Here is a 23,521-nt window from a genome sequence, read left to right on the forward strand (position 1 = left end):
ATAGCAAATGAAGCAACCGACAAACAACTAATCTCAAAAATATACAAGCAACTCCTACAGCTCAACTCCAGAAAAATAAATGACCCAATCAAAAAATGGGCCAAAGATCTAAATAGACATTTCTCCAAAGAAGACATACAGATGGTTAACAAACACATGAAAAGATGCTCAACATCACTCATTATCCGAGAAATGCAAATCAAAACCACTATGAGATACCATTTCACACCAGTCAGAATGGCTGCGATCCAAAAGTCTACAAATAATAAATGCTGGAGAGGGTGTGGAGAAAAGGGAACCCTCTTACACTATTGGTGGGAATGCAAACTAGTACAGCCACTATGGAGAACAGTGTGGAGATTCCTTAAAAAACTGGAAATAGAACTGCCTTATGATCCAGCAATCCCACTGCTGGGCATACACACTGAGGAAACCAGAAGGGAAAGAGACACGTGTACCCCAGTGTTCATCGCAGCACTGTTTATAATAGCCAGGACATGGAAGCAACCTAGATGTCCATCAGCAGATGAATGGATAAGAAAGCTGTGGTACATGTACACAATGGAGTATTACTCAGCCATTAAAAAGAATACATTTGAATCAGTTCTAATGAGGTGGATGAAACTGGAGCCTATTATACAGAGTGAAGTAAGCCAGAAGGACAAACACCAATACAGTATACTAACGCATATATATGGAATTTAGAAAGATGGTAACGATAACCCTCTATACGAGACAGCAAAAGAGACACTGATGTATAGAACAGGCTTATGGACTCTGTGGGAGAGGGAGAGGGTGGCAAGATTTGGGAGAATGGCATTGAAACATGTGAAATGTCATGTATGAAACGAGATGCCAGTCCAGGTTCAATGCACGATGCTGGATGCTTGGGACTGGTGCACTGGGATGACCCAGGGGGATGGTATGGGGAGGGAGGAGGGAGGAGGGTTCAGGATGGGGAACATATGTATACCTGTGGTGGAAAAAAAAATTAAAAAAAAAAAAAAGAAAACCTGTTTCTCCTCTTCTCACTCGAGCACCACCATAGATCCTATTTTCTCATTTGCTAATCTCACCTTATACAGTTCTTACACATCCAGACACCTTTTCCAGATTAGCCACAGTTGACCAAGCCTTTTTAAAAAACTTTTTCCTTTCTGACTGACAAGGGATTAACTTCCAAATTAAACAGTTTATACAGCTTGATATCAAAGAAACAAACAACCCAATTAAAAAAGGGCAGAAGATTCAAATAGACATTTCCCCAAAGAAGACATACAGATGGCGAAGTGGCACATGAAAAAAAATGCTCAACAGTGCTAATTATTAGAGACAAATCTTAACTAGAATGAGGTATCCACCTCACACCAATCAGAATGGCCATCACCAAAAAGTCTACAAATAAACAAACACTCCTGTACTGGTCAGTGAGCACGTCAACTGCAGCCAGTGGAGAACAGAACTGTGGAGGGGCCTTAAAAAACTGAGAATAGAACTACCATATAACACAGTGACCCTACTCTAAGACATTTATCCAGAGAAAAGTATAATTCAAAAAATTACATACATGGCAATGTCTACTGCAGCACTATTTACGATAGCCAAGACATGTGAGTAACTTAAACGTTGCTGGATAAATTAATAAAGAATACATATATACACACGTCAAAATATTACTCATGCATAAAAAAGATCAAAATAATGCCATTTGCAGCAAAATGGCTGGACCTAGAGATTATACTGATCGAAGAAAGTTGGAAAGAGAAAGACAAATATCATAACACTCCATATGTGGAAGCTAATTAAAAAAAAATTATACAAATGACCCTATTTAGAAAACAGAAATAGACTCACAGGCATAGAAAAAAACCTACGGTTACCAAAGGGGAAAGAAGCAGGAGACGGATAAATTAGTTAGGGACTACTGTATATAAAATAGATAACCAACAAAGACTGGGAACTCTACTCAATATCTTGTGGTAATCTACAAGGGAAAATAATCTGAACTGGAATAGATACGTGTAGGTATGTACAACAGAATCACTTTGCTATACAACTGAAACTAACACATTGTAAATTAGCTATTCTAGAATTAAAAAAAATAAAAACGCTCTCTTTTGGTTCTAATTCTATACTCAACAGATCCTTCCTGATCTTTCCAACTGACTATGTCTTGTTAACTGTTTCTGAATCCATCTTATGAGCCAGTATTCTTAAATTCTATTCTCTGCCATCTCTTTTTCACTCCTGTGTAGCAAGGTGACCCTAAGCTTTAACTTCCAACCACCATGTAGATCACTTCCCCATTAATGGTCCTGAACTTAGTAACTCTGCTAAGTCCCACCTTCATTTCCAAATTCAATTCCTAGAGATCCCTAAATCTATCCTCAAATTAAGAACTTCGGGTTATTTTTCTGCTTTCCAGATACACCCTCCTTTTGACTTGCTAATTTCTCTTTCCTCTCAACATCTAGGAATGAAAACTTAATGATTTTATCTGATCAGTTCCCTCCAGTCTCAACCCTCAGGTTGTCCTTCCATTGGCACAGTACCACTTTTCTCATTACCTCATTCATGTTCACCCAAACCATACCAAGTTCTTTCCATTAGAAGTCTCTACTGCTACTAGAGCTGTTATGCTAAACTGCAGCTGTAAAACCTTCAGGAGGCTCTCTGGTGATTCCTAAATAAAAATCAGATATCTTAGCATTAGTCTTAAGGGCCTCCACAATTTTTTTTTTTTTTTTAACTTTACCACATATAACATCAGTTCAGTTCACTTCAGTCATTCAGTCGTGTCTGACTCTCTGTGACCCCATGAACCGCAGCACACTAGGCCTCCCTGTCCATCACCAACTCCCAGAGTTTACCCAAACTCATGTCCATTCAGTTGGTGATGCCATCCAATCATCTCACCCTCTGTCGTCCCCTTCTCCTCCTGCCCTCAATCTTTCCCAGCATCAGGGTCCTTTCAATTGAGTCAGCTCTTCGCATCAGGTGGCCAAAGTACTGGAGTTTCAGCTTCAGCATCAGTCCTTCCAATGAACACCCAGGACTGATCTCCCTCAGGATGGACTGGTTGGATCTCCTTGCAGTCCAAGGGACTCTCAAGAGTCTTCTCCAACACCACAGTTCAAAAGCATCAATTCTTCGATGCTCAGCTTTCTTCACAGTCCAACTCTCGCACCCATACATAACTACTGGAAAAACCATAGCCTTGACTAGACAGACCTTTGTTGGCAAAGTAAAGTCTCTGCCTTTTAATATGCTATCTAGGTTGGTAATGACTTTCCTTCCAAGGTGTAAGCATCTTTTAATTTCATGGCTGCAATCACCATCTGCAGTGATTTTGGAGCCCCCAAAAATAAAGTCAGCCACTCTTTCCCCATCTATTTGCCATAAAGTGATGGGACCAGATGCCATGATCTTAGTTTTCTGAATGTGGAGCTTTAAGCCAGCTTTTTCACTATCCTCTTTCACTTTCATCAAGAGGCTCTTTAGTTCTTCCTCACTTTCTGCCATAAGGGTGGTATCATCTGCATATCTGAGGTTATTGATATTTCTCCCCCCAATCTTGATTCCAGCGTGTGTTTCATCCAGCCCAGAGTTTCTCATGATGCAGCATTTCTCTGCATATAAGTTGAATAAGCAGGGTGACAATATACAGCCTTGACGTACTCCTTTTCCTATTTGGAACCAGTCTGTTCCATGTCCAGTTCTCACTGTTGCTTCCTGACCTGCATACAAGCTTCTCAAGAGGCAGGTCAGGTGGTATGGTATTCCCATCCCTTTCAGAATTTTCCACAGTTTATTGTGATCCACAGTCAAAGGTTTTGGCATAGTCAATAAAGCAGAAATAGATGTTTTTCTGGAACTCTCTTGCTTTAACATATTCTATAAAAATAGACGTCTTGCTACTACTACCAAAATGCTCTATTTTCTCTTTGCTGTCTCCAGTTCCATAACATTTAGCTCCTGAAATTCAACTCATCTTCAACACCTCATTTAAATTTTGTCTCCGTTGAAGCTCTCTCTCCTTAACTGGAAATAATCAGTCATTTCACAAAACATAAGTAAAGTAATTTTAACAATTTGAGGTAGTCCTATTTGTTTTTTAATGGTAGTGGTCAAACTCTATTGTGTTTTGATCTGTGTATATGCATTATTTTCTTTAATGAAACTATAAACTCCTTGAAGGTACAGATTTAGATATAATTTTTGTTTGTATGCTTAAAGCAGCCAGTACAGAACTTTTGCATTTAGTGGGTTCCCAGAAAATCTTTGTTGAATAAAATCCTCATTTTTGTCAAATGACTGACATTATTAAAACATGAGACAGTGTACTTATTTTTCCATGATCAGTAAATATACCTATTTTCAGTCTGCATTTTTAAAAAAGTAGGGCATATTTTCTGAATTTAAGTAGGACAAGCTCAGCAGTCATTCTGGAGAATACATGCCCACTAAATGCATATATGCTAGTCTCCTTTCCCATTTTCCTCAATATGTCCAAGAAAAAGACTGACTTGACTTTCAGATTTTCCATTGGCCTCAAAAGATTAAAAACTCAATATATTCCAAACCTTCTTAGAAATAGATAAAAAAGGAAAGATATGTACAGTATAAGGATTTATACAAAGGACTTGGCAAATACATTCTATATCCAAGAAACATGATTTTTTATATAATTGTTTTGCTTTAAATTTTCCCCTATTTTGTAGGTCACATTCAAACTATTTGGGAGACTGAAGTAAGCAAAACTCTGTGATGTGAACTTCTCTACCAAGAGCCTTTGAGATAATAATCTTGATTAGTCAAGACAGAAATCTAACCAGAGATTTTTCCCAAAGTGCATCGATTTCCAACCCAAATCAGGAAACAAGAGACATGTGAAAATTAAAAGAAAAATGTAAAATTATACCAATCGTATGAAAAACAGATTTGTTCAGTATGTGGGGGTAATGGAAAAGGCTAAATGTTAGTCATTCTAAACCAGTCCTTTGATCCTCTTAATGAGGCAGTTAACTGGGGGACAGCTCACGTCACTGGTGGGAAGGTAGATATTTTCTGTATCCAAATTACCATCCCATCCTTTCATCACTTATGGAAATCTGGAGTTTACAAAAGACTGTATCACTACAAGAACATTATATTAGTTGAATGCAAGTCTCTTCTAATAAATGCTGACATGAAAACATAGAAAACAAAGGAAATACTGTTAGTTTTGAAAGTGATGTAGAAAAAGATGATGAAGAAAGGGGCAATTTAGACAACTTATATTTGGAAAGAAATGCTAATTATAAAATTTATTCATATGGTGATAATTTCCAATACTAGTAGAAACATTTGGGAGACATTAGAAACAAGAGTCTCTGACAGTGCATGATCTGGTGAACTTCCTTTTCACTGGAGTCTCTGATCTACCTCAATGCTCTGAACTTGCTTTAGGAAATGTCCTAGAGCTATTTAAAGAAAATTTCTTTTAAATATCTAAAAATAATTTTAAATAAGAATATGATTCCAGCATCCCATGCCCTTGATGCTATGACTGAAAACCTTCAACTAGAAAGAGAAAGCGTATCCGTACATTAAAATTCCAGGAAGCCTGTCACCTTGTTTTCAAGTGACACCCTGTGTACAAAGGTAAACCAGGCAGAAAGGCTGCCTTTGTGTTTTGATTTTCCACGAGGGAATTCCTTCAGTCATTTGAAGAGAAGCCCCACTGTATATGCTAATACCTGATGTGGAGAAATCTTTGATATATCTTAGACTTCCTACAGAGGGCAAGGGCCTGGCTCTACCTAATTGCCATACCTGTCAGTTTTAGGCCCCCAAAGAAGATACAGTTTAGAATATATACATTAAATGTTAATGTGACCAGCCACTTCAAAATCTACCTCCCTCGCATCTACATTCTTGCCCTCTCTCTCCGTCGTTTTAACACTCAAAGCAACTGAAGCACAAAACAAGGTAAGAGCAAGATGAATTACATAAAAGAAGACAACTCCTTATTTAGAGCACCTTGGGAATCCTCTATTTTATTGAATTATTTTCTAACTTCCTTGGCTTTTCACTGATAAAGTCACTGGTAAATTGCTATAATTTAAGATACAGGCTATGCTTGCCTTTTCCTAGAAAGAACTTCCCTTGAATCTGGGCAGAAAGCACCATGGGCCCACTGGCCGTTCTAGGAGAATAAAATACATACGATCACCACTCCCCTCTTAGTGGATCTTTTCAAATACTTGGAAATATACTATGTTTAATCTCAGAGTTTGTTAGTTCCAATTGTAATCACACAGGTTAAGGTCTATTAGGTATTTTGCAACAACATACCTAGTTTTAAATACACACACACACACACACACATATTTGAGAACAGTCAGTTTAAGAGGATAAGCAATGAGAAAAGAGATGAGCAATGATAGCTGTCACCTTTCTATCCAGACGTGTGTCACATTAAGATTCCTATAAAAGGCATCCAAATTGAAAAGGAAGAAGTAAAACTGTCACTATATTAGATGATATTATAGTATATATAGAAAACCCTCATGTCTCAACTAAAAATATTATTAGTAGTAAATGAATTCAATAAATTTGCAGGATACAAAATTAATATACAGAAATTTGTTGCTCTTCTATATACAAATAATGAACTATCAGAGAAAGCAAGAAAACAATCCTGTTTAAAACTGCATCAGAAAGAATATAAAACCTAGGAATAAACTTAACCAAGGAGGTGAAGGACCTATACTCTGAAGACCTATACTATAAAACACTGATGAAAGAATTTGAAAATGATAAAAAGAATTGGGATGATGTCACATGTCCTAGGATTGGAAGAACTAATATTATAAAATGTCCAAACTACTGAAGGTAATCCACAGACTTAATGCAAACCCTATCAAATTACCCACGGCATTTTTCACAGATCCAAAACCAAATAACCCTAAAATTTATATGAAACGACAAAAGATTCTGAAAAGCCAAAATGATATTGAGAAAAAAAAAAAAGAACAAAGCTAGATGAATCATGCTCCTTGACTTCAGACTACATTATAAAGCTGTAGTAATCAAAATCTCATGGTATTGGCAGAAAAACAGACTAATAGATCAATGGAAAAGAAAACAGACTCGAGAAATAAGTCCATGCACCTGTGGTAAACTATTTTACCACAGAGGTGAGAATATATAATGGAGAAAAGATAGTCTTTTCAATAAGTAGTACTGGGACAGCTGCTGCTGCTGCTGCTAAGTCGCTTCAGTCGTGTCCGACTCTGTGTGACCCCATAGACGGCAGCCCACCAGGCTCCCCGGTCCCTGGGATTCTCCAGGCAAGAACACTGGAGTGGGGTGCCATTGCCTTCTCCAATGCATGAAAGTGAAAAATGAAAGTGAAGTCGCTCAGTCGTGTCTGACTCTGAGCGACCCCATGGACTGCAGCCCACCAGGCTCCTCTATCCATAGGATTTTCCAGGAAAGCTAGACAATTACATATAAATGAATGAGATTAGAACATTCCCTCACTTATTCCCTCCCTTACTGTATCCAAAATAATCTTAAAATTGATTAAGGACCTAAATGTAAGACCTGAAACCAGAAAACTCCTAGAAGAGAATATAGGCAGGAAATACACAAATCATATCTTTTTTTTAATCTCTTAAGGCCAAAGAAATAAAAAAGGAAAAAAAGGACCTAATTAAACTTTGCACAGCAAAGACATCCATCAACAAAACAAGATAACCTACTGAAAGAGAGAAAAATATTTGCAAATGACAAGACTGCTAACTACTTAGTATCCAAAATATAGGGCTTCCCTGGTAAAGAATTTGCCTGCAATGTGGGAGACCTGGGTTTGATCCCTGCGTAGGGAAGATTCCCTGGAGAAGAGAATGGCAACCCACTCCAGTATTCTTGCCTGGAGAATTCCATGTACAGAGGAGCCTGGCAGGCTACAGTCCATGGGATTGCAAAAAGCTGGACAGGACTGAACGACTTTTACCTCACCTCACCTTATCCAAAATATAAACAGCTCATACAACTCAGTATTAAAAAAAAAAAAAGATAATCATGTTAAAAATGAGCAGAATACCTAAATAGACACGGTTTTGAAAGAAGACATACAGACAACAGTCACATGAAGGGATGCTCAACATCTCTAATCATTACAGGTGAATGAGTCAAGAAAATATGATCTACATATATACATATGTGTGTGTGTGTATATATATGTATATATACACACATACATAAAATATATATATATATATATATATATATATAATGGAATATTACTCAGTCATAAAAAATGAATCCATTTTAAACAACATGGATGACCCTAGGAAGAATCATGCTTAGTGAAATAAGTCAGAAAGGAAAAGACAAATACCATATGATATCACTTACATGAAGATTCTAAAATAGTAAAACAAGTTAATGAAACAAAACAGAAACAGACTCACAGATATAAAGAACAGACTAGGGGTTACCAGTGGAGAGTGAGAAGGCACTTGCGGCAAGATGGGGGTCTTGGATTAAGAGATACAAATGCCATAAGAAGAAAAAAACAAACAAGAAACAAACAGCACCATGCACTATTGATCTGGACTTCATAAACTAGAAAGCCACTAAATGTCCTGTGATTAGAGACACAGCGTTATTTGTAATGAAATCACAATCAGATTACTCAGCAACATTCAAAGAGTAGACAGCCTGTTACTACATTTAAGTTACATCTCACGAGAAACAATTAGGATGCATGGAGCTCCATATCCCCACATTCTGGTGAAAAACGTATTTAAGAATACCATAGAAAATAAGATGGACGCCATCACATTTCACTTACAGACTCTGCGTGTTCCATCACTGCTAACACAAAGAAGACATATTCTTGACCACTTTGGAGTTGCTTGTTTGTAAATCCACCATAATGTTTGTCATCCCCCAGGGTGAACTCGGTGGGAAGGACATCAAAATGAGCGGCAATATATGGCTTTAATTCAACTTCTCTTCCATGACGGAGGCTTCTGCGTTTCCTAGATATCTCTTTAAGCAACTTAAAGAAAAAAAGTGGGAAACAGAGAAAGAAATGTAAACAACAATAACCCAACTTAATGACAGTTTAATAAGGGAAATTAATTCAGGGCTGGGAACCACCCAAATACAATGTGTCCACTTCTCATGCATGTCAGCATTACTAAATCTCAGTCTGCCTTCCAAATGCCTGCCCTGCTGGTAAGGTAAGACACTGTATTGCAGTTGCAAGGCTCAGGCTATAAACACAGCACAATTAGATCCATTACTGGTAGCTCACATCATTGTCCACTCTAATGAAATCCTTTCAAGGGACAAGAAAGCATTACAACTTGTCTATGGAAAAAAAGTCAGTTTGATTCACAAAAGCCTGTCATGCAGGCTTTATCACTGTGATTTATTAAACAAGTACTAACCTCAGATAAAGTCAAAGACCAACATTTTGAAGAGATTAGTACCATGTTAGATTGCTTTTAGTAATGACATAATTTGTATGATGTATAGTCCCTCAAATAAGCATAAAATAGACTTTGATGACCAATTTTTAACTAACATTTTAAACAGACATTGTCATTTAACAATTTTTGGCTTGACTTGTCTCCTTGATTAACCATTTAGGGTACAATTCCTTGCATTTATCATGACAGCAAGTTTTTTCAGAGCTAACAGCTCTCTGGAGATGTTAAATTATCTAGCTAGGTGATAAAGGCAGGTTAGAGATAAAATAATTATATTACCCAGAACAAAACAAACATAAACATGCATATACACAAATCCTTCATGTATTTTGAAAAGGAACAAAAAAGTACAAATTATGGTTTGACACTCTATTGTTTTTGCAGTCACTATTTGGAGAAAATCATGTTAATGATATGACAATTTCAACAGGATGACTAAGTTCTCTCTGCTCCCATTAAATATTGATATTTTATAGGGCTTAGGGAAAGTTTATAGCAGTCTGAGATGCCTTTGAATATGAGAGGCAACTTAAATGTTTTTTTGAAAGAATGCTGATTTATTTTACTACCTCTATAGAGAAGACTGTGTATCTGAGACCTTACACAATGAAGGCCAGGCTTCTGAAATAGTAACAGCTGCAGACTATACACACGCAAATACCAAGAGCTTCTGTTAGGAACCTGATGGTAAACTTGTCTCTAACGCAAAGTTGTAAATGCGCTAAGCTGGTCAAAATTATAATCTAAAAATGTAAAAGTTACTCTTTTGGTTATATATATAATTTGTGCCCATGTTATTGAATATTTAATTTATAATGTTCTCAAATCTGTTAAAATTTGAGTTTATTGATACAATTAAAATTATTTAATATGTAAGCTCTTTTATGAAAACCACAGTAGACTTAAGTAAAATTGGACCATCTGATGATAAATTCAGATAGACTGATCAGTTATGGACCAGCTGGCCTAAAATAAAGCTAGTCTAGAAATATAGCACTATCTTTCAATCCTGTTGTCAAATTTAGGTTTTCTTATAATAATGATAATGGCAATAACAATTGTATTTGTTAAGCATTTACTAGGTGCCAGGCACCATTCTCAAGAGACTAAACATAGCGTATTTCATTTACTCATAAAAACTCTATAAGATAGATTATTATTACCTCTATATAAATGAGGAAACTGAGGCACAATAGAAAGTAATAATATTGGATTCAATTGGTACAATGAAATTATTTGTAAGAAATTTTTTACAACCATATTTTTGTTTACTTGGAGGCTGCACAATATAAAAGAAACACAAATGCAACATTAGGCTAAATTACTACTCTTAATTGTTTTAACTGAGTCTATACTTAAATATATGATTTTTGTGTATCTGCTTTCATTAACACAGAAAAATGCATACTTTCTTTTTTTCTGGATTCTTTAAATATTTTTTAAAATTCTTATGTAAATGTTTAACATATACTTGAAAAGTCACTACATAGGTTCTTGTTGATATGTAGGAGATGAAGGGCCACTACTTTGAGAAGGACAAATGCAGTACAGATGAGCTGAAAAGCTTTTTGAAGTTGGTTAATCAGAAACATTTACCATCAGTTGTTTATGCAACTGTGTCCCCTCTTCTACTTCACTGATCAAACCCTACCTTGATTTTATTCATACTTCAGATGTAGGCAACTGTCATAATTCATCCATATCACTGTCATGAGTGAGTACCTTTTGCTGGGGTTTCTTTAGAAGACTTACAGGAAGTACCTTAAAATATTTCAGTGTTTTGGTCCTCCTTAGACCCAATGCTTCCATTCCCTAAGGTCAAACCTGGAACCTTAGGCTGCCCTAATCTCTGTGGGATGCTTCCTGTCTTATACTTTAAATGGGTCAAGTGTGCTCAGATGACATGAGTGAGCCAATATGTTCAAGTTACAACCACAAATGACCACATTATTTTATAGCAAGCCTTTGAAGTACAATGCGATGAAAGCTTATGATATATTACAAGACTTGCCCTGAATTAAATATAACTAACATTTTAGGAGTCATTCTGTCCAAAATTCATTTTGACTATCAAGGTCTGCTCTGCCCAGTCTGACCTTGACAACTAAGACTTCCAGTCTATGAATTTATTATGTGAAGATTATCCCCAGACAAAGGATAAATGAGCTCAGAAGACAAAACTGAGAGTGACTGTGTTTAGAAAGCCTCTTGCTATTTTTCTTGGGCCTTGATGTGAAGCACACATGTGGAAATCCCCTTAGGCCACCATTCTATTCGATGATAGGGTTTCAGTGATTTGAATTATAGGCCTTTCTAAAAAATCACTTGGTCAAATACATTTAAGAGAGGAACACAGCTTTGTCAAACCTGGCAGTACCAAGCTATAGATAAAATTACTACAATGCTTTTATTATCCATGGTAGGGGAAAAAAAACCCTGTCTGTAGGAATCAGAACCTGGATGAGTAAGCACAAAGTGAGGCCATAGCCTACTTTCATTTGTTCCCTCCACAATAGTTACAAGATGTACTGGAGGTAATTCCAGAAGATGTATCAAGGGCTTTAGTTTTTTATCAGAAATAATTTTCATTTTCCAGTCAATGCATATCTTATTTCTTCCACCATTAATTCTACAATGTGGTCTCAATTATATCAGTAACAAAAGTGGGAAAGAACCCATCCTGACCCCAAAATTTTGAATTAATAAATGTTCTTTATCGAACTATTATACAGATTAATGCACCACAACTTGTGGGATGATTAAAATGACCCTTTGTTATGGGAATCAGCAGCAGAGACCCATAGAATTTAATTGCAAGAAAGTTCAATGTCATATAGCTCTATACTTTAATCCATTAGAATTGCTGTACATTTTGGAGGTTAAAACCTGGCTATAAAAGAGAATCAGCCTGTTATTACTTACTATCAAATGGCTCTACTTCTAAGGAAAGCTTTTTTTTTTTTTTAAGTATTTGATATCATTTTTGGCTTGGATCTTAACTCCTTGGAAACTTTTTTTCAATAGATAGAGTCAGATTTTATAAGTTGCCTTTCCATTTTAAATCCAATTCCAACTGAATTCTATATTTTAGCTGAGAATTAATTAAAATAATAAAGAATATGTTAGGATTAACTGATGAGTTGCAAGTAAACCATGACTTGTTTCAAAATGTTTACAGAACAGCTCATCAACTGGCATTTGCAGATAGACTCCTCTGACAGCATAAAAAGGATTTTGTTCCTTTAATACCAGCAGAAAAAAAAAGTAAAATATAAAGCCTAAATTACTTGACAACATTATAGAAATGTGCCTCATTTTACACTCCTTCAATGCTTATCTAATCACTACACCTTGACACAAAACACAGACCTAACCTTGATCAACTTGAAGTCAGATAAATGAAATGGGTGGTGGTGAACCATACTTCTAGGGATGACATATGTTTGCCAAAAGAGGTTAACAGTCCTTATTTCTCAAGATCATAGTCTCCTTAGTACAGACATGAATGAAATAAACATCATCTCCCTGTAATGCAGTTAGGAAATTTCTGCTTTTCTTTACTTTGTATGAACTAATTTGATGGAGAGAAAATACCTAAGAATAACAGGTTGATTTAAAAGAGGTACAACATGCTGTAAATAAATTCAGTACATTAAAATATCAGATTTCCCCAAATAGGGGCTTTGGGCTTTTTGACTTCTGAACTGATTCAGACTAGAATCATATTAAAATCATAAAAGTCTCTCCTTTATGGTATTTCAAAATGTGAATATGAAAAATTAGCTCTTGTTCTATATTGTATGTATTCACTTTCAAAAAAAGTTCTTTTTGCAAAAACAATACCAATGTTTTGTTTTGGTATTAAATTAAATACCAATGTACTTGGTATTTTATTTGGTAAATTAAATACCAAAACATTAAATACCAATGTACTTACTGTTGTTATTATAAGATTTTAGAAATTAAAATCATACTACTTTACGGTACTTTTGTACCATATTTCTTGCTCAGCTCAAAATTCTGTGATTTGTTTGCTCCTAAAGTTATATGCATTTTTGACTCTGAAATCCTATAAAATACAGAAGGAAGTAAAAATGTGCTAATCAGCACAATTCTGTCGGCAATTGGTCAAGAACACATAGTAGGTCAAATGTTGAACTCTGGTGCAAACTGTAACTTAGCATTTTTAACAACCTCAACCACCACTGCACTAATGAAGTGGACCTTGGAATTCCTAACAGTGGTGATTAAGTCTTTGCTGACAATTCACTTCTCCTTCCACACCTCTGCATTATGCTTTACAAGGAGCAAGGGGCAAAATATTAAAGCCAACAAAGATTAGATAGGTTGTAAGCTTTACAGCAGCTTAATGTCTTTTAATTAAAGAAAAAGCTCTTTGTTGGGATCCCAAGAGGTTAACATGCCCATAGCACTGAACCATCCAACTAGGCAGTTGACCAGCCAGCCATGTAGGAGCTGATCCACCCAGATCAGATGCTGAAAGGTCTCCATAGAGAGGAAAGATTTATTTTAAAAATTAAGTAACTAATCAAAGATGCCACCCAAAACACAGTTTACCTCATCTAATTCCATTTCATCTGGACTCTCCCATGGCTTGATAAATTTCCCACGAGATTTCTTCAAAGGCACAATTATTATGTAGTAACCTCTGCACGAGAATAGACAGATAAAAATAAGGTTAGTTCAGAGGGAAAAGAAGATGGATATATCCTTAAATCTTCCGCAGACCAGTGATTGAGATTGAAAGCAAATTATGATTACGGGATGACTTGTCCATCAATGACAAATAACCACCAGTTTGTTCAATTTTAAAAACAACATGGGTAGACATTTCTGTGTAACTTCAATGATCTTGTATGGTAATATTACTATGGTTGACTGCCCTTTATTAGGTATCATAAACAGAACAGAAAGAGTTTGTTAGTACCCTGTTGCTGGACACATGCAAGGCAGGTATATTGAAATCCACCACCACAGGCTGCTGAGCCAAGAATTTTCTATAACATTAATTTATAAGAGGGTTTTTTAAAAAGAAGATGTGTAATAAAAATTACTCTGTGCTGTGCTGCGCTTAGTTGCTCAGTCATGTCCGACTCTGTGATCCCATGGACTGTAGTCTGCCAGGCTCCTCTGTCCATGGGGATTCTCCTGGCAAGAATACTGGAGTGGGTTGCCACGCCCTCCTCAAAAATTACTCTAAGGTCATACAAATGCCTGTACAATGATGATGATTTTGTTTATACACCATATAAGTACTTTTTATTTGGAAAAAATAAAAGCATAAAAATTACTTGTCATCTCACAGTTATTAAATATATAAAGGCATAAAGGTTCTCCTCACTTCCTACCCATCAAATTGCACATCTTAAGGTAGAACTGCAGAAATTTTGAGACAGTCACTATCTGAGGGTTTAAAAATAGACTTCAATATAACACACTTACAGGAAGAGACAAAAAGATTAATAAGCAAGGCCTCACATTGAGAATGGTCAACTTCACTTTATGTATAACAGTACCTGTCCCCAAACAGATACAGGTTATTTGTAAAATTATTTGACTTCTATATAGTGTATACCCTGCTCTTGTATTCACAGGCACTCTGTTCATACTGATTTTTGGTAATTCCTATACAAAGACTTTGAACATAGATGTATAATAACAGCACATTAATCACTTCCTACTGTTCATGTATTATAGGAAATGCATAATTTCCCTTTGCCTTGTTTAAACAAAAACTAACTTTAAGAACAGGTAACGGACCAAATAAATAAATAAAATTCATAGAGATGGAATAATTGCTCAAGATAAAACAGTAAGGGGATATAAGTGAAAGTGAAAGTCACTCAGTCATGTCTGACTCTGCGACCCCATGGACTATACAGTCCATGGAATCAGTCCATGGAATTCTCCAGGCCAGAATACTGGAGTGGGTAGCCGTTCCCTTCTCCAGGGGATCTTCCCAACCCAGGGATCGAACTCAGGTCTCCCGCATTGCAGGTAGATTTTTTACCAGCTGAGCCACAAGGGAAGTCCAAGGGGAAATAAACTTATATATTATACCTACATACATACATTTACATATATGTGTACGTGTGTGTGTGCATGCGTGCTGTGCTTAGTCAATCATGTCTGAATCTTTCCAACCCCATGGACTGTAGCCTGACAGGTTCCTCTGTCCATGGGATTTCCCAGGCAAGAATACTGTAGTGGGTTGTTATTTCCTTCTCCAAGGTATCTTCCCAACCCAAGGATTGAACCCGCATCTGCTGCATTGTAAGCGGACTCTTTACCACTGAGCCACTGGGGAAGCCTCTGTGTGTGTGTGTGTGTGTGTGTGTGTGTGTGTGTGTGTGTAAACTATGGCAAGAGTCTGCTTTTGTTTCATAAAGCACTTCTTAGACTCTATAAATTTTGTGGAAATTTATTGTGGAAATGAACAACACCTTTAGAAGAGAAGGCTGCCACTCAGGAAAGGAATGAGAGCAGGATGGGCTCCATCAAGCTTGTGTCACATTCTATTACAGAGATTAATCACACTCACAGTAGCCTTCATTGTTCTTAAGGCAAAATCTGTAATAAACTCAGCAAATCCTTTGTGATTAAGAACTCCATTTCCATAAACAGAGTCTAGAGCAACTCTGTCCAGTATGGTAGCCGCTAGCCTCCAGTGGCTATCAAACACTTAAAATGTGGCTAGTCTGAACTGACAGCTCTATAAAAGACAATGGATTTCAAAAACTTAATATGAAAAATAAATGTAAAATATTATAGCAATATTTTTTAATAATGGTCACATGTTAAATGATAATATTCTGGATATATTGGGCTTCATAAAATATGTAATTAAAATTAATTACATCCATTTCTTTGTACTTTTCACCATACCTCCTAGAAAGTGTAATATTTCACATGTGGCTCTCATGACATTTGCTGGGCTGTGCAGATCTAGAGTGTTTCTAGTAAAGAATGTGGCATCTAGAGACACATCTAGCCCAGAATGTAGGTTCTGCCACTAATAAGCCGTGTGATCCCGGGTTGATCATCTAACATCTCTGAATCTCAGCTGCACATTCTGAAAATGTGAGTAAATAATATCAGACTTATTGAGGGAAAATGAATGAACACAAAGTGCTCAGAAGAGTGTGCATCATATAGCACTTAACAGAAGCCAGCTGCTACGGGCTGGTACTGACCATCATAGTGGGAGAGACGGATGAGAACGCAGACACAGGAGGACAGGGAAATTCCCTGAGATGCAGATTAAAGGACTTATCAACCTTTTTTTTTTTCTCCCTGACCTAGAAATTCAAGTCAAACCAGACAGCACTAGCTGCATTCTCTCCATGGAGCTCTGAAGAACTCATCAGCAGGCTCATGGAATCGCATCACTTGGCCATCCGTTTTCTTTCCTACAAATAATCTTGATGAGCAAGGAGGGTAAGGAGAAGGAAGAGTAGAGTATATGAGTGAGGCCAATATCTTTTAGTTTATGATCCAGAGTAAGCTTCCTCCTCTTCCTGTCCTCCCACAACCTGAAGGAATTGCCAAACAAGTCCATCATGTTAAATCAGCTTGGAGAAGAATGACAGGGGCTGCAACCTAGCGTACAGAATGACACTGCGGCTGGACTTGATAAACACACTTGTCAGGGAAACTCTTGCTTTTCATTACCAACTGCACAAAGTCAGAATAGCTTCTCTTCGCCTAAAGCGATGATACTGCACACGATCAGGGAGTTCCCACTGTTTTCCTTCAGAATCTTCTAAATCCAGGTTAAGCTGATGAATTCTATTAATTTTGTTTCTGCTTCCATACTCTGAGTTGCCATTCTTGTACATGAAAAAAGAATTCGTTCTTTCTTCTGCAGCATTCCTTGACTACTCATGTCATTTATGGCTCAGATAAGATTTGAATAGCCTCCCCCATAACAATTAATTAACACTGTGGCCAGATATCCATAACCTTTTCTCTCCGAGATCTCTAAAGCATTCAACTAGGGCAGGCAATGTGGAACCTGCTTCAAAGTAGCTCTCACCTCCCGAAGAAATGAGGAGGAGGGGATTTGGAACTCCTGGGTCTAAGTCCATACATTTCAATTGTATTCTCAGCAATTACAATTTCATAAACAACCACCCATCTGCCTTTCATGAGGCTTAGCTGTCCCATCAGGATACTGCCTCCATTGTAGACTTCTCCAGCAGTGGCTCGTCAATTTACCCCCTCCCTCAGCCATGAACCCACGTTTAGGGCTTGGGGTTTCTTTCCCAGTTCCCTGTTGCTTCTTGTAGGTGTCTTTCCCTCCACACTTTTGCTACAGAATACAATGTGCACACATGTGTGTGTGCACGCTCAGACTTGTCTGACTTTTTGCAACAACATGGACTGTAGTAGCCTGCCAGGCTCCTCTGTCCATGGATACTCCAGGCAGAAATACTGGAGTGGGGTGCCATTTCCTACTCCAGGGTATCTTCCTGACCCAGGGACTGAACCCATATCTCTTACGTCTCCTGCATCAGCAGGCGGATTCTTTACCTCTGCACCACCTAGGAAGCCACCCCTCCCCAACCCCCCCCAAAAAACCCGGCCCCTTCTCTTGGAAGATTATACAATTCAGCTATGTTACGGTCTTCTCTTACAGATCTTTGCCGTCTATTAACCTCTTCAGAATCTTCCTTATGTGGAAGTTTCTCCACCCACCCACCCACCCTGGGTTGATGGTCTTTTTTTTTCTTTTCCCCAAACTCTGCCATTATTTTGGGTGATTTAATCCTTCAGAGGGCTGGCCCATGAACCACCCAAGATTCAAAATTCCTTGAACTCTTTTGTTCCAAAACCCACATCCTCCACTCCACCTTAACTGAAATCTATCATTGCCTTTCTCTGTGCCTGAACACAAGGAGCAGAATACAGTTTGAAAAATCATGAACAGGGTAGAACGATGCTGTAAGTTCATATTCAGCAAACACAAATAGAAGTTCAACGCTGCCTGTCAATATGATGACCAGTTACCTAGTTTCAATATTCACAGAAAGTTTTTCAAACTTTCTTTCCTGGCCTCAAATCCTGGATGCTCATGCCTCTCTGCTACAAGATGGCTTTATGTCTTATGTACAGAGAAAAAAAAAAAATTTAGACAAGAATTCCCTCCCCCTCTAACAAACTACAAGACCACCTATATCTAGATGCAAACTGTAGTCTTTCTCATTGGTACAGTAGAAGGGCTGGCTCCACTTTTCAAGGCCAGTTACTTTTTCTTGAATTGGGTCCCACATCCCACTCTTAGGATGCTGACCATACATCATACTCCTTGCTGTTGTTGATTAGTCGCTAAGTTGTGCCTGATTCTTTGCAACCCCATGGCCTGCAGCGTGCCAGGCATCCCTGTCCTTCATTATCTCCTGGAGTTTGCTCCCTTCTCCTCCCTTCAATCTTTCCCAGGATCAGGGTCTTTTCCAGTGAGTCGGCTCTTCACATCAGGTGGCCAAAGTACTGGAGCTTCAGCTTCAGCATCAGTACTTCCAATGATACTCAGGGTTGATTTTCTTTAGGACTGACTGGTTCTAGATTGCCATATGTCTGAATATCTCCACTCTCACTGGATTCTATCCATTAGCTTTCAATCACTGGAAGGACAAAACAAACTGCATCCTGCTCCAGTCATCACTCTCTGCTACCTCTTGTGGCCCCAGTACTGAGAAGAACAGTCCTTGTTGTTCTCTAGGACTTTACCTTCCATTCCCTCCCCAGTCAACGGTGCTCTAGCTTCTGCCCCATCTGCCCCCTCATCACCTTCACCAGGGTCCTCAAGCTTGCATCAAAAGGAGAGTTTTAGACTCTCTTATTTGATCTGAGTATTCATAAGACCCTACAGGAAACATTTTCAGTTCTTCCTCTGTATCCAGCTCTCCTAGTTTTCTACTAAGATCTCTCACCATGTTAACATAAGCAGGATTTATTATCTGCTACCCAGCTTTTCAATAAGGGTGGAGCTCCTCAAGGATCTAGCCAATGATTTCTCTTTCCTTCCTCATTTCTTGCCATGTGATCTCACTCCAGTCAGGGAATCAGTTAATCCCTCAATGCAGATGATTTACAGATTCATATCTTCAGCTAAGAGGGCTCCTCTGAACTCCACAAGTGTCTCCCATTCCAACTTTATATTTCCATTTCTATGTCACAAAAGTACCTAAAATTTACTGTGGTTAAAATAAAACAACAGCAAAAAATATGGCTCCAAAATAAATCTTCTTTCAATACTGTACCATGATCGATTTTAGTGCATGCTGTAAACCTAGGTGTTACCACTGACGATCTGTGTTAACTCTCTCCCTCTCTCATACCCAAGTTACCATCAAACTCTACTGCTTTCAAACTCTCTATAGTGCATTCACTTCTCCTCCTCCCTACTGCCACTGCTTCAGCTTTATTGCATTGTCTCATGCTTGGATTACTCCTAAATTTCTATCTCCATGGAATTTAACCTCCTTTAGTCCAATCTCTGAAATTTTACCATATTTTACAATAGAAAATTAACTGTAACATTTCCATTTTAAAGAACTTTTCAATGGATCCTGGAATTTATCTCTCTGTGTCCTGGGAGCTATACCCTGCTGGGCATTTAGTTTCTTGAATTTACTTTGGTCCATTCCATCTTTGATCATTCTGTACCATCTGTCTAGAACCTTCTGTCACTCCCAACAAATTCCAAGTTAACTCTTCTCTTTTCTCAAATAGGAACTCAATTTTACTGCCAGATGAAACCTTTCCTGACCTCTGATTAGATCAATGATCACAACTATATGGTCTTTAAAGAACCATTTTTTTGTTGATTATTTTCTTCTATGTTTAAGACATGTTTGCATTTTTCAAAATGCATTCCTGAAACAGATATACATATATTCCCCAAATTTGTTGACTTTGCCATTTTATCACTGAATTCTTCACTGAAAAGTAGAAGTGGGTGAAGCAGGTAATTCTTGGGGATTTATGCCTCTCCTAGATCTGCCTGCAATGTGCGAGACCTGGGTTTGATCTCTGGGTGGGGAAGATCCCCTGGAGAAGGAAATGGCAACCCACTCCAGTATTCTTGCCTGGAGAATCCCATGGACAGAGGAGCTTGGTGGACTTCACTCCACGGGTTGCAGAGTTGGACATGACTGAGCGACTTCACTTTAGATCAGGGCAGTCAAAACCATTTTAGAACTCTTCTATTGCACTAGAACTTTCCAACTTGAAACCTCATCAAGCGTCTTCTTTCAATCCAAACCAGCAACAACATACCTGAACATAATTTGTAAAATATATAACTCCTTACTGCAAAGGTTCTTTTCGATACAGCAAAGTCGTGACCCTAGTTATAATCTCACAGGATATTAAGGGAAGTAAGATAACTGATAAGAAGAGTAAAATGAGGAACTAACATGTCCCTACAAGTTCGTAACAACCAAATCACATGAACTCAAAGAACCTGCTCTAAATTACAAAAAAAAAAAAAAAAAAAATTGCTTTTAGACATAGATCAGCTTTATATTGGAGAAGGAAATGGCAATCCACTCCAGCACTCTTGCCTGGAGAATTCCACGGACAGAGGAGACTGGTGGGCTGCAGTCCATTCGGTCGCAAAGAGTCAGACACAACTGAGTCGCTAACACATGAACAACAGTGAAAGCACTTTGCCTGTCTAACTCCAGCTTGGAGTTCAGCCTTCAAATACTCTTTCCAACACAGACCTTAACTAAGAAACTAATAGAAAAATAAATAACTTGAGAGTCAATATATTTGAGAAAGCCCTGGACTACTTACAAAGCAAGCTGCGTTTTCCCAGTATATTAGATTTAATTAGGCAAGTTAAATCTAACCTTCAGAATTTTAATTATACTAAGTAAAGTTTTACTAATTTTATTTAATATGTTATCATCAGGGGGCCCAGCTCCATATAATTATATGGGAAGGTGAGCTCTGGTCTTTGTGGAAGTCCCACTTCAAATTGAGGAAGGCTTTTTGTATTAACAGTCCATATTGCATTCTTGAACTCATTATTTAACTGGGAGGTCAAAATTTGTCTCAGAGTTTAATGAATGTCATGCCTTGCATAATTTTTTGATTTATAATTTCTTTTTTTTTTTGCTGTGGTCATTTGGGTATATATACTGTTTAACTCAAATTAATTAACCACAGAAAAACCAAAGCTGTCTGAATGATCTTTCCAGTTTCTGTGTTTAAATTAAGGTTTCTAATTTTTTAAGCTATGTGTTGTCAGACGTTATTAATTGCCTTAGGTTCCATTTTCATCAATTATAAAATGGCGGGTGATAGTACTGCCTGTGGGTAGCCTCTTTATTTCTCACCTCTAAATTTGCATGACAACCTACCAATTTTAGTGTTCCACATTTAACATATTTTTCTAAAATCTGTGGCTGAGCATTTGTAACTGATTCCTCTTGATTCTGAGGTGTGTCTGGGGCCGTCCTATGGATGCCTAATTGTCATGGAGTTCTTACGCATTTATGATGGTCCTAGGAAAAAAATGTCCTTGTTTGGTCAATACATTTTATGGTCAGAGGCATAGTTGTGGTTCAACATGTAGACTCTGGAGCCAGACTGCCTAAGCTCAAATCTTTCCTCTCTGCTATTGTATTGCCAGGGCAAATCATTGGGTTGGCCAAAAAATTTGTTCGAGTTTTTTCATAACAGCTTACAGAAAAGCCTAAACTTTTTAGACAGCTCAATAGTATACTACCTTGTAGCTTCCTCAGCTGTAAAATGAAGAGGGCCCTTGGTGTGAAGATGATGGCAGTCACTGTGTGCAGTGTCCTTTGAAGAACACCTAGGAAGTTCTCTGTCCTTATTAACTATTAGCAGTAGCGACTCTGATCTTGCTTGGGCCACTTAGCGTCTCTGAGCCTCACCTTACTCACCTGTAAAAGGGGAGAACACCTACCTTATAGGTGGGAAACGTAAGTCAAATGATGTAATACGTTCAGCAAACTGTAAAGGGCTATACGCATTTAAGCCTTTGCCATGTCAATAACAAAAATATGATTAATCAATTAAATACTAAATAGCTTATAAATTAAAACACAGAGCTGCTTTTAGTGGTGCCATGTGTGATGAATCAATTTTGCTTCTAAGAATGTCTACTTTTTTATTTTTGTAAAGAAAGATAATCTGAAAGCCAAATCAGTAAGATCAAAGAAATTTGAAATTTTATAGAATGCTCTTTTTCTTCATGTTTATTTTTCAGAAACATGAAATTGTTGCTATGGAGTTAATTTACATCAGGTACCTTCTGGCAGCTTTTTCTCTGAGTACAATCTGTGTGGTGCTTCTTTCTTTCTTTCTTTCTTTTTTAACCAACCAGAGTAAAGTCCTGCTCCACACAGTCACAGAAGTCTCCTTTGTTATCACAACTTGCTACTGTAGGATGGTGGCATTGCTCAAGTTTCTGACCAGCATTCTGTCCCCTTAGTGTATTCAAGCAGAAGGTTGAAGTCCCACAAAATTCCTAAAACTAGAACCTGCAGTACCCCCATGGCTGTTCCACAAGAAATCTGGCCTTTCCCTAAAGGATTGCTCAGCTCCTCCACACAAGAACCAAGAGTGAAATCCCAGAAGCAAGGAGCTCTACCTGCATTATGTTTACAAGAGACAGATTTATGTTTAGATGGCGAGGAGTTCGGGTCGGGGATTAAGATCTCTCAGTTTTCTTGGCCAGAAACAAGGAAAGCACAGTTTCTGTTGATAAAACAAAACAGCCTTTCAATAATCAAAATTGTATTTTTATATAAAAACAAATTGGACTCATTTTTATAGTTAGCTTTTACATAAATCCAAATTAGCAACCCGCTCCAGAGCTCTGGAATCAATTCTTTTCTCCTCTCTCATTTTTCCTGTAGAATATTTAACAGAAACCTCCCTTCTAATTTCTGAACTTCCAATGAGTGCAAGTGGCACAGCCTGGCACACAGCTTTTTGTCATATCTGATGACGCCACATGACCCACCTAGGAG

The 23,521-nt window shown here is 37.7% G+C and overlaps 1 protein-coding gene across 12 annotated transcripts in view; it reads right to left on the reverse strand.

Moving 5' to 3' along the window:
- PTPRD (protein tyrosine phosphatase receptor type D) overlaps nucleotides 1–23,521 on the reverse strand; it is a 572,219-nt gene that overhangs the window by 149,701 nt on the left and 398,997 nt on the right. For all 12 annotated transcript variants that reach the window (XM_070375882.1, XM_070375878.1, XM_070375881.1 and 9 more), the window contains 2 exons: nucleotides 14,070–14,160; nucleotides 8,846–9,055 (listed from right to left, as the gene is read on the reverse strand). In XM_070375882.1, the coding sequence (XP_070231983.1) occupies nucleotides 8,846–9,055; nucleotides 14,070–14,160 (301 nt within the window). The remainder of the gene's footprint in view (nucleotides 1–8,845; nucleotides 9,056–14,069; nucleotides 14,161–23,521) is intronic.

The sequence above is a fragment of the Bos mutus genome, chromosome 8 (genome assembly GCF_027580195.1).
Source record: "Bos mutus isolate GX-2022 chromosome 8, NWIPB_WYAK_1.1, whole genome shotgun sequence".
NCBI classification, from domain to species: Eukaryota; Metazoa; Chordata; class Mammalia; order Artiodactyla; family Bovidae; genus Bos; species Bos mutus.